Source organism: Bombina bombina, chromosome 3 (assembly GCF_027579735.1).
Source record: "Bombina bombina isolate aBomBom1 chromosome 3, aBomBom1.pri, whole genome shotgun sequence".
Taxonomy (NCBI): domain Eukaryota; kingdom Metazoa; phylum Chordata; class Amphibia; order Anura; family Bombinatoridae; genus Bombina; species Bombina bombina.
Window position 1 is genome coordinate 447,093,839 of NC_069501.1, and position 12,258 is coordinate 447,106,096.

General features: G+C 38.6%; 1 protein-coding gene across 4 annotated transcripts in view; it reads right to left on the minus strand.

Annotated features, from left to right (window-relative positions):
- Positions 1–684: 684 nt before the first annotated feature.
- LOC128653409 (membrane cofactor protein) overlaps positions 685–12,258 on the minus strand; it is a 200,444-nt gene continuing 188,870 nt past the window's right edge. For 2 of the 4 annotated variants that reach the window (XM_053706669.1, XM_053706668.1), the window contains exons 5-6: positions 8,758–8,853; positions 8,270–8,624 (exon numbers count right to left, since the gene is read on the minus strand). In XM_053706669.1, the coding sequence (XP_053562644.1) occupies positions 8,416–8,624; positions 8,758–8,853 (305 nt within the window). In that variant the 3' untranslated portion in view covers positions 8,270–8,415. Of the gene's footprint in view, positions 937–1,963; positions 2,008–8,269; positions 8,625–8,757; positions 8,854–12,258 lie in introns of those variants that run through there. The other 2 variants (XM_053706671.1, XM_053706670.1) reach the window with 2 other exon arrangements.

Sequence of the window (12,258 nt, forward strand, 5' to 3'; positions counted from 1 at the left end):
GGTTAATAAGTGTAAGGTTAGGGGTGTTTAGACTCGGGGTACATGTTAGAGTGTTAGGTGCAGACGTAGGAAGTGTTTCCCCATAGAAAACAATGGGGCTGCGTTTGGAGCTGAACGCTGTTTTTTTGCAGGTGTTAGGTTTTTTTTCAGCTCAAATAGCCCCATTGTTTTCTATGGGGGAATCGTGCACGAGCACGTTTTTGAAGCTGGCCGCGTCCGTAAGCACCGCTGGAATTTAGAGTTGCAGTGGCGTTAAATTATGCTCTACGCTCCCTTTTTGGAGCCTAACGCACTGAAAACGCAGCCATTCTGTGAACTCTAAATACCAGCGGTATTTAAAAGGTGCGGGGGAAAAAAGCATGCGTAGCTAACGCACCCCTTTGGCCGCCAAACTCTAAATCCAGCCGTATGTGTTTAACTCTTTTGCAAGAGGCTAACACACTTCTGTGCAAGCACTAGTGCCATAATAAAATGCCCTAGCAAACTGTCACATTTTATGTCCCTTTAAATAGGGTTTTCTTTAGAATATTTTGCATTAAAAGTTTAACATGATTTGTTTATGTTATACATAATAGAAATTGTATGGCCATTTGAGTCAAGTGAATATTGATTTTTGGTGTAGCTTCCATTACAACAAATATTGCAATTGGTGTGTGTATTTGTGTATCTCCATAAAAGGGAAAATTTAATTTTACATCTAATATTTATTTTAGTTGTCCTAAATAATAATAAAAAAGTCCTCATTTTTTCCAGTTTGTTTTGGGGGGCGGCTTCAGGTTTCTGTGCCTACAGGCACCTGAGATGTAAATCCGGCCCTGATGTTTCTTCTGTTTGACGCGCCTCCCGAATTTTTAGGAAGATTAAAATGAGGAGACCTATGAGGAGACGACCTCCCAGCACACATGGAACTATGATTGCTGCAAGATGTTCAGATTCCTAAAAATTGAATACACAAATAAAAGGACTTGTGGTGAGTGAGGAGACACAGAAGGTTAAAGGGACACTGAACCCAATGTTTTTCTTTCGTGATTCAGATAGAGCATGACATTTTAACAAACTTTCTAATTTACTCCTATTATCAAAATTTGTCTTCATTCTCTTGGTATCTTTATTTGAAATGCAAGAATATAAGTTTGGATGTTCTTGCTGATTGGTGGATAAATTAATCCACCAATAAAAAAGTGCTGTCCAAGTAAAAAAGCTTAGATGCCTTCTTTTTCAAATAAAGATAGCAAGAGAATGATGAAAAAATGATAATAGGAGTAAATTAAAAAGTTGCTTAAATTTGCATGCTCTATCTGAATCACGAAAGAAAAAAATTGGCTTCAGTATCCCTTTAAAGAAAATATAAGTAAGAGTAACCAAGACAGGATAGACAAATGGAAGGAGTAATGATAGGAGAAACAGGGGACATATAAAATGTATTAAAAGTACATAATACTCATATACTAAATCACTTGAAATAGATGCAGTATAACTGTAAAAAGCGGGGATAAAATATCATCTGAACATCTCTATGTAAAAAGGGAAGATATTTTACCTCAACATTTCTTCAGCTTACCAGAGAAAGTGCTCTGTGAACAGTTATACTTCAGCTGCTGTAATTCCGCAAGTTGGGGGGGGGGGGGGAATAAAACAATAGCCAATCAGCATCAGCAGTGCTGAGATCTCATGAGATTTCACAGTAAACATCCTTAAAACTGAATAGGAAAATAACATGACTGTGCCTGCATATGCCAGATGCACACTCCCTTGCAAGTCCTGGGACTAGTATCCTTTACAATGGGATTTGAATAGTTAGGAAATTTTGAGGTAAATTTCTTCTTTTTTACATATAGATGTTCTAGTCAGCTTTTCACAGCTATGCTGCATCACTTTCAAGTGCTTCAACATTGGGTATCATGTCCCTTTATTTCTATCTTAAACATTTAGTCTTAAACATGGTCCCAACAGTTTCACTCACTGAGAGGCCTCGAGGCGCTGTAGTTTCTGTGGTGGTGGTCTGTGCTGGAAAAGAACAGATTACATAGAATTATTATATACAGTAGATATAATAATGGAATATGTTTATCCCGTTGTTATAAATAAGGAGTTTTAAATGTTAATGGAGTAAATGGGTCCAAATATTGCCTTTAAACATTCCATCATGAGATAATAATACAGAGTACCGTCAGATATGTGAAGTGGTTCATTCATAGGAAAGGAAAAAAGAAAAAGGGAGGGCTAGATTAATCAAGACATCAAATTTATTTTGTGAGACAAATATATCAAACTCATGACAACCTAGGGCGCAATCCGATATGCAGCGTAGTTTGTGGCTCAAGCGAGGGAACACCCGCTGCCCGCAGTTTCAGCTCGCAACTCGAGCTATCCTATATACGGCGCCGTCAGATGCTAAAGTGCCGTAAGTCTGATAAACCAGCGATGTCCAGAAATCTGCGTAAGTACACATTTCTGGAGTCGCCAGTGACTTACGGCACTTTAGAAACTGCCGGCGCCTACAAAAACTAACTAAACTTTTAAATCTCCCATAACTGTCTAATACCTCCCAAAAATAGCCTGACACGTATACCCCTCTATCCGCAATCCCCCCTCTCACTCCTAACAATAAATGTATTAACCCCTAGACCGACAACCCCCCACAACGCAATAAGCCTAATTATTAACCCCTAAACCTCGAATTTCACAGCCACGTTAACATATACTCCCATATACTTCAATAGAGCACAAAAATACCCATACTCTTACACTAACCCGATTGCGCTTATTCAAGTATGCTAAACTTAACATGAAATGTAAATATTTCACATTCCAAAGTTCTTCACATAGATCGGATGATTTTTAAAAAAAATATATAACTGTACCTATGAGTAAATATAGGTATAGATGTATAAAGATACTTTTATATATATATATATATATATATATATATATAGGAATATCTATTTACAAATACTTAACATATTCCCCTATGTGACATTGGAATGTAAAATATTTACAGTAAATACACAGTAAAACACTTTGTTAAATATGAATTTTGCATAAATATGTTTTTTCATGTTTTCAGTTACTGTGATTATATGTGTGTAAATACAACCCCAATTCCAAAAAAGTTGGGACAGTATAGAAAATGCAAAAAAACTAACAAAAAGAGTCATTTGAAAATTCAATTCATCCTGTACTATATTGAAAACACACTATTTACACATTATTTGATGTTTTACATTGTGAAATTAATGTATTTTTAAAATACACACTCATTTCAAATCTGATGACTGCAACACGTTCCATAAAAGTTGGGATGGGGCAATTTAGGACTAATAGCGATGTGACAAGTTGAAATAAGAAGGTGATGTGAAACAGGTGAGGCAATCATGCAATAATAGTATATAAGGAGCCTCCAAAAGGACTAGTCTTTCAAGAGCAAGGATGGATTGAGGCTTGCCAGTCTGCCAACAGATGCGTCAGCGAATAATCCAACACTTTGAGAACAACATTCCCCAAAGACAAATCGGTAGGATTTTGGCATTTCACCTTCTACAATCCACAATATAATTAAAAGATTTAAGGAATCCGGTCCAATCTCGGTGCGTAAAGGGCAACGCCGAAAACCACTTTTTAATGCGCGTGATCTCCGATCCCTCAGATGTCACTGTCTCAAAAACCATCATTAGTCTGTAATGGATATCCTGACATAGGCTCGAGAATACTTTTGTAAGCCTTTGTCAGTCAACACCATTCACCGCTGCATCCATCTGCATCCATAGTTGCAAGTTAAGGCTTTACTATGCAAAGCAGAAGCCATGCATCAACACTATCTAGACACTCTGCTGACTTCTCTGGGCTCGGTCTCATCTGAGATGGACAGCAGCACAGTGGAGTCGTGTTTTGTGGTCCGACGAGTCAAACTTTAAAATAGTTTTTGGAAAAAACAGCCGTCATTTTCTCCAGGCCAAAGAGGAAAAGGATCATCCAAACTGTTATCAGCATCAGGTCCAAAATCCAGTGTCTGTCATGGTATGGGGGGGTGTTAGTGCCCAAGGCATGGGTAACTTGCACATGGGTAACTTGCAACATATGCTGCCATCCAGACGTCGTCTTTACCAGGGACGTCCCTGAATTTTCCAGCAGGACAACACCAAACCACATTCTGCCCAGATTATAAGCGCATGGTTGCATAAGTAGAGAGTGTGGGTGCTAGCATGGCCTGCCTGCAGTCCTGACCTGTCTCCAATTGAGAATATGTCGCGCATTATGAAGTGCAAAATAAGGCAACTAAGGCCCCATACAGTTGCGCAGCAGAAGACATGGATACTGAATGAATGGGGGGAAATTCTGCTTGCTAAACTTAACAAACTGGTGTCTTCAGTGCGCAAACACGTAATAAGTGTTATTAAAAGAAAAGGTGATGTTAAACAGTGGTTAACAGTTGTCTGTCCCAACTTTTTGGAACGTGTTGAATTGAATTTTCAAATTAATCTTTTTGTTTGTTTTTTTGCATTTTCCATACTGTCCCAACTTTTTCGGAATTGGGGTTGTACATATATACACTGATATAAATACATAAATATATATGTGCACACATATAAACATATACATATTTAGACATATATATGTATGTATCTCTATGATAAAGCCCTTTGCAGCCTTTTTGTTCTAACACCTGAGACCTCATATGTTTGAGCCTTTATAACATTTTAATGCAATTTTTAAAAAATATTTTTTTATCACAGACAGTATTAATGTGAGTGTAACTGTACTGTTAAATGTATTTTTGATGTGTTTTGTGCAACTTTTTTGTCTTGCAAAATAGTTAACCAGAGCTTGCGCTCAAGTGAACGTGTTTACTTTCAACTTGTAATATGCACGCTATTTCCATTGGCCTAGATTTGGAGTTTTGTCGGTAAACACCCGCGTAGCTAACGCCGGCTTTTTTCTGGCCACACCATAAAAATAACTCTGGTATTGAGAGTCCACATAAAGGCTGCGTTAGGCTCCAAAAAAGGAGCGTAGAGCATATTTAACGCAGCTTCAACTCTCGATACCAGAGTTGCTTACGCAAGCGGCCAGCCTCAAAAACGTGCTCGTGCACGATTCTCCCATAGAAAACAATGGGGCTGTTTGAGCTGAAAAAAAACCTAACACCTGCAAAAAAGCTGCGTTCAGCTCCTAACGCAGCCCCATTGTTTGCTATGCGGAAACACTTCCTACGTCTGCACCTAACACTCTAACATGTACCCCGAGTCTAAACACCCCTAACCTTACACTTATTAACCCCTATTCTGCCTCCCCCGCTATCGCTGACCCCTGCATATTATTATTAACCCCTAATCTGCCGCTCCGTAAACCGCCGCTACTTACATTATCCCTATGTACCCCTAATCTGCTGCCCTAACATCGCCGACCCCTATATTATATTTATTAACCCCTAATCTGCCCCCCACAACGTCGCCTCCACCTGCCTACACTTATTAACCCCTAATCTGCCGACCGGACCGCACCGCTATTATTATAAAGTTATTAACCCCAAATCCGCCTCACTAACCCTATAATAAATAGTATTAACCCCTAATCTGCCCTCCCTAACATCGCCGACACCTAACTTCAAACATTAACCCCTAATCTGCCGACTGGAGCTCACCGCTATTCTAATAAATGTATTAACCCCTAAAGCTAAGTCTAACCCTAACACTAACACCCCCCTAAGTTAAATATAATTTAAATCTAACGAAATTAATTAACTCTTATTAAATAAATTATTCCTATTTAAAGCTAAATACTTACCTGTAAAATAAATCCTAATATAGCTACAATATAAATTATAATTATATTATAGCTATTTTAGGATTTATATTTATTTTACAGGTAACTTTGTATTTATTTTAACCAGGTACAATAGCTATTAAATAGTTAAGAACTATTTAATAGCTACAATAGTTAAAATAATTACAAAATTACCTGTAAAATAAATCCTAACCTAAGTTACAATTAAACCTAACACTACACTATCAATAAATTAATTAAATAAGCTACCTACAATTACCTACAATTAACCTAACACTACACTATCAATAAATTAATTAAATACAATTCCTACAAATAAATACAATTACATAAACTAGCTAAAGTACAAAAAATAAAAAAGAACTAAGTTACAAAAAATAAAAAAATATTTACAAACATAAGAAAAATATTACAACAATTTTAAACTAATTACACCTACTCTAAGCCCCCTAATAAAATAACAAAGCCCCCCAAAATAAAAAAATGCCCTACCCTATTCTAAATTACTAAAGTTCAAAGCTCTTTTACCTTACCAGCCCTGAACAGGGCCCTTTGCGGGGCATGCCCCAAGAAGTTCAGCTCTTTTGCCTGTAAAAAAAAACATACAATACCCAAGCCCCCCAACATTACAACCCACCACCCACATACCCCTAATCTAACCCAAACTCCCCTTAAATAAACCTAACACTAAGCCCCTGAAGATCTTCCTACCTTGTCTTCACCTCACCGGGTTCAACGATCTGTCCAGAAGAGCTCCTCCGATGTCCTGATCCAAGCCCAAGCGGGGGGCTGAAGAGGTCCATGATCCGGCTGAAGTCTTCATCCAAGCGGGGCAGAAGAGGTCTTCCATCCGATTGAAGTCTTCATCCAAGCGGGATCTTCTATGGTCATCCATCCGGAGCGGAGCAGCAGGATCCTGAAGACCTCCGACGCGGAACATCCATCCTGGCCGACGACTGAACGACGAATGACGGTTCCTTTAAATGACGTCATCCAAGATGGCGTCCCTCGAATTCCGATTGGCTGATAGGATTCTATCAGCCAATCGGAATTAAGGTAGGAATATTCTGATTGGCTGATGGAGTCAGCCAATCAGAATCAAGTTCAATCCGATTGGCTGATCCGATCAGCCAATCAGATTGAGCTCGCATTCTATTGGCTGATCGGAACAGCCAATAGAATGCAAGCTCAATCTGATTGGCTGATTAGGGGTTAATAAATATAATATAGGGGTCGGCGGTGTTAGGGGCAGCAGATTATGGGTACATAAGTATAACGTAGGTGGCGGTCGGCAGATTAGGGGTTAAAAAAATTTAATCGAGTGGTGGCGATGTGGGGGGTTTAGGGGTACATAGGTAGTTTATGGGTGTTAGTGTACTTTAGAGTACAGTAGTTAAGAGCTTTATAAACCGGCGTTAGCCCAGAAAGCTCTTAACTACTGACTTTTTTCCTGCGGCTGGAGTTTTGTCGTTAGATGTCTAACGCTCACTTCAGACACCACTCTAAATACCGGAGTTAGAAAGATCCCATTGAAAAGATAGGATACGCAATTTACGTAAGGGGATCTGCGGTATGGAAAAGTCGCGGCTGAAAAGTGAGCGTTAGACCCTTTTTTGAGTGACTCCAAATACCGGAGGTAGCCTAAAACCAGCGTTAGGAGCCTCTAACGCTGGTTTTCACGGCTAACGCCAAACTCCAAATCTAGGCCTTTGTGTGCAAAGAGCCAAGAAATACCCCATATCACTTTCACACTACAGTTAGCGCGCCATTCGTAATGTAGCCTATAATGTTCAAACAAAAGGAAAAATATATAATTCTGCACACTTTTACTCTGCAGACTTTCTTCTCACGTGATGCAGAGCTCTCATCAGCTCTGATTTTAGTGCTCTATTTAAAAAACCTCAGGCAAAACTGGATACCAGGTAGCAAATTTATTAAAATATACACAGGTATATAAATCAATTAGGGAATTACAGCAAGCACAAACAGCTATTGAACACCTGTAATGTGTGAAAGTCTCTATTGTAAAGCACTTTTAATCCACACAGTGTCCAAGCTGCTGCTGTCATGTAGTGCAAACTCTTCCTTGTGATTCACCTGCTGAAAACTCCAACGATCGTTCCACTATTTGTTATAGCTTTATCAAGGAGGATCTTCCATGTTCTTCCTGCTTTACTTAAACCTCCCAGTCCAGATTCATTCTATACAATATTGCTATACAAAATAATTTACAAATTACCATTAAAAAAAGCCTACAAAAACATTTTAACATATGATCATTTAAACAATTACACCACAGTAATATCTATGCATGTGATCATGTTATTAGCAACTTTTTTTTATTCATTATAAATGCAATTTATGCATTGTTAAAATAATTTAATTTCAAAGCATAAGCAGTCAGGTTCCTTTTATGTACAATGCTTGAATGTCATCCTATTTATATTATTTATTTATTTATAACCACAATACAAACAAAAAAAGAGAGACTTAATGGTTTATTTTTTGATATAATAACAGTAATGTTTTAAAAGATATCAAATTGAATTTTACATTGTTACATTGAAACAATACAATAGATTTATGATGGTAAAATGGGCCATAATGTGTCTTGCAGCCTGAGATAGAGGATTATCCCTCCAATTTGCGCTGCTTCTCTAAAAGGGCTCTAGAATGTTGATGGCTCTCAAATATTTTTTTAAGTATTAATGTTTGCCTATTTTGTATTTTAATCAGTTGTTTTATATTATGGTTAATATCATCACGAAGAAGTTTCAAGTTTTGAAGAATTTCTTTATTTGATTTTGTCTTAGATTCCTTTCCAATAACTTCTTTAATGGCTAAAAGAAAAAGAGAAAAAAAAGAAAGAAAAGAAAAAAATAAGACCGGTTAACATTCATATTAAAAGGTAATGACATTAATCTGAAAACATTATATTAATGTATGCATTTATATATAGCCAATGTTATTTACCTTTAGTAGTTGGGAAAGTATTATTATTTATTTCCATAAAATCAATATGTACATTTTCATGGTTGTCTTCAAGCATTATATTATCTTCTTTAATATCTATTTATGAAAAAAATGATATGACCACAGAAAGTTAACAACAAATTGGAATTGTAGGAAAACATTTATATAGATCACATTTTATTGACATGTTAAAGGGACAGTAAAGTCATAATTAGACATTCATGATTCAGATAGAGAAACAAAATGTATGCTTACCTAATACATTTATTTATTTTCGGATATGGTGAGTCCATTATGTCATCAATTACTAGTGGGAATATCACTTCTGGCCAGCAGGAGGAGGCAAAGAGCATCACAGCAAAGCTGTTAAGTATCACTCCCCTTCCCACAAACCCCAGTCATTCGACCGAAGATAAATGGAAAAAGAATTAACACAAAGGTGCAGAGGTGCCTGAGGTGTAGTAAAAAATAGCTGTTCTAAATTAAAGGGTGGGATCGTTGACTCACCATATCTGGGAAGAAATACATTTATCAGGTAAACATAAATTTTGTTTTCTTTCCTAAGATATGGTGAGTCCATAACGTCAACAATTTCTAGTGGGAACCAATACCCAAGCTAGAGGATACAGATAACTAGGGAGGGAAAAAAAGACAGGCAGACCTAAACAGAAGACACTAACGCTTGAAGATCCTTTCTCCCAAAAGAAGCCTCGGCCGAGGCAAAAGTATAAAATTTATAAAATTTATAAAACTTGGAAAAAATATGCAGAGAGGACCAAGTTGCAGCCTTGCAAATCTGATCCACAGAAGCTTCATTTTTGAAAGCCCAAGAAGAGGAGACAGCCTTCGTGGAATGAGCCATAATTCTCTCAGGAGGCTGCTGACCAGCAGTCTTATAAGCAAAACAAATTATACTCCTTAACCAGAGAGAAAGAGAAGTAGTAGTCACTTTCTGACCTTTACTCTTTCCAGAGAAACAAACATACAGCACAGATGACTGGCGAAAATACTTAGTCGCCTGTAGGAAGAATTTCAGAGCACGCACAACCTTCAAGTTGTGCAACAAACGTTTCTTAAGAGAGAAAGAATTGGGACATAGAGAAGGAACAACAATTTCCTTATTAATATTTCTATCTGAAACCACTTTAGGAAGAAAACCCAACTTAGTACGAAGAACCACCTTATCAGCATGAAAGATAAGATAAGGCGAATCACACTGCAAAGCAGAGAGTTCTGAAACTCTCAGAGCAGAAGAAAAAGAAACAAAAACAAAATAAGTTAATATCTATGGACTGCAATGGCTCAAACAGAGCCTGCTGAAAAACTTAAGAACAAGGTTAAGACTCCAAGGAGGACAAAAATTTTTTTTGAACATCTGACACATACGCCAAACGTTTGAGTAACAAAAAAGATGAGGCAGAAATCTGACCCTTCAGGGTGCTGACTGACAATCCCTTCCCCAGACCTTCCTGAAGAAAAGACAAAATCCTAAGAATCCTGACCCTACTCCAAGACTAGCCCTTGGATTCACACCAATAAAGGTATTTACGCCATACCTTATGGTAAATCTTTCTAGTAACAGGCTTGCGAGCCTGAATTATGGTCTCAATGATCGACTCAGAAAAGCCACACTTAGACAGAACTAAGGATTCAAACTCCAAGCAGTCAACTTCAGAGAAATGAGATTTGGATGGAGGAATGGACCCTGAGTTAGAAGGTCCTTCCTCAGAGTCAACCTCCAAGGTGGTCGAGATGACATCTTCACTAGGTCTGCATAACAGATCCTGTAAGGCCATGCAGGAGCTATTAGAATTACCAATGCTCTCTCCTGTTTGATATGAGCAATAACTCATGGAAGGAGCGCAAATGGAGGAAACAGGTATGCTTGACCGAAAGCCCACTGAACCGCCAGAGCATCTATCAGAGCGGCCTTCGGATCTTTTGTCCATGAACCGTACATTGGAAGCTTGGCGTTCGGCCGAAACGCCAACAGTTTCTACTCCGGCACCCCCCATTTGAGGGTTAACCTGGAAAATACTTCCGGATGGAGAGCCCACTCCCCGGAAAGAAAAGTCTGTCTTCTCAGGAAATCCACTTCCCAGTGTCCACTCCTGGAATGATGATGACAGATAGACAGCTATTTGTGAGCTACCAACCACTGATCAATCCTAACCACCTCCTTCATGGCTAAGGAACTCTGAGTTCCTCCTTGATGGTTGATGTAAACCACTGAAGAGAGATTATCCAACTGGAACCCGAAAACCGGACTAAAGATAAATGAGGCCCAGCCATCAGAGCATTGTAAATCACTTTCAACTCCAAGATGTTTATGGGGAGAGCAGACTCCTCCCGTGTCCATATTCCTTGAGCCTGTAACGAGTCCCAGACTTCATTCCAGCAGGCTGGCTTCCGTAGGTCACAAACACCCTGGAAGGTCTTCGGAAACATGTTCCCCAAGACAGATGCTCCTGAGACAACCACCATGGAAAAGAATCTCTTTTCGACAGAACTAGATTTATCCTCTGAGACAGATTCAAATGGTCCCCGTTCTATTATCTAAGCATGCACAACTGCAGAGCTCTCAAATGGAATTGAACAAAGGGAGTGATGTCCAAGGAAACGACCATCAGACCAATTACCTCCATACATTCAGCCACTGATTGCCGAACAGTAGACTGCCAAAAGAGGCTAGAGGAAAGAATCTTTGACTTTTTGACTTCTGTCAGAAATATTTTCCTCAATAGGGAAATTATTATGGTCCCTAAGAACTAACCCTGTAGCTGGAACAAAGGAACTCATTACCAGATTCCATTTCCATACGTGGAACATAGAAAAAGAACAAGATCTCTGTATGAGAGTTTGCTTGTTGAAAGATGGCGCCTAAACTAATATGTCCAGAAATCCAAATCTCAGGAACTTGAAGATTTGTGTCATTCAGGTCTGAAATTGTCATGAACTTACACTCTGGGACCAAAAGAAAAATGGAACAAATGGTTTCCAGGTTGAAGGACGGTACCCTGAGAAAAACTTGTTGAGACACTTTAGGTCTAGATAGGACAAAAAAAATTCCCTCTTTTTTGGCAACCCCGAACAGGTCAGAATAGAATCCTATACTCTGTTTCCTTACAGGAACTGGAACTATCACTTCCAGGGAGAAAGGTTCCCAAATGCAATTTAAAATGCCTCTCGTTTATCTGGTCTGCAGATAACCTTGAAAGGTGGAATCTGCCTCTGCGAGGAAAACTTTGAATTCAATTTAGTAACCCTGAGATACTATGTTAACAGCCTATCTGGGACTTCTCGTATCCAAGCATGAAGAAAACAGAGAAATTCAGCCCCCCACTTGGTCCAATCCCAGATCGGGGGCAATCCCTTCATGCTGAGCTATACTCAGTTACGGGTTTCTATCTATTCTTCTTGTCTTATGGTAGAAAAACCCCTTTTCCACCTGAAATATCAGAAATATTTCTGCCAGACCAGGACCAAACAAGGATTTACCCT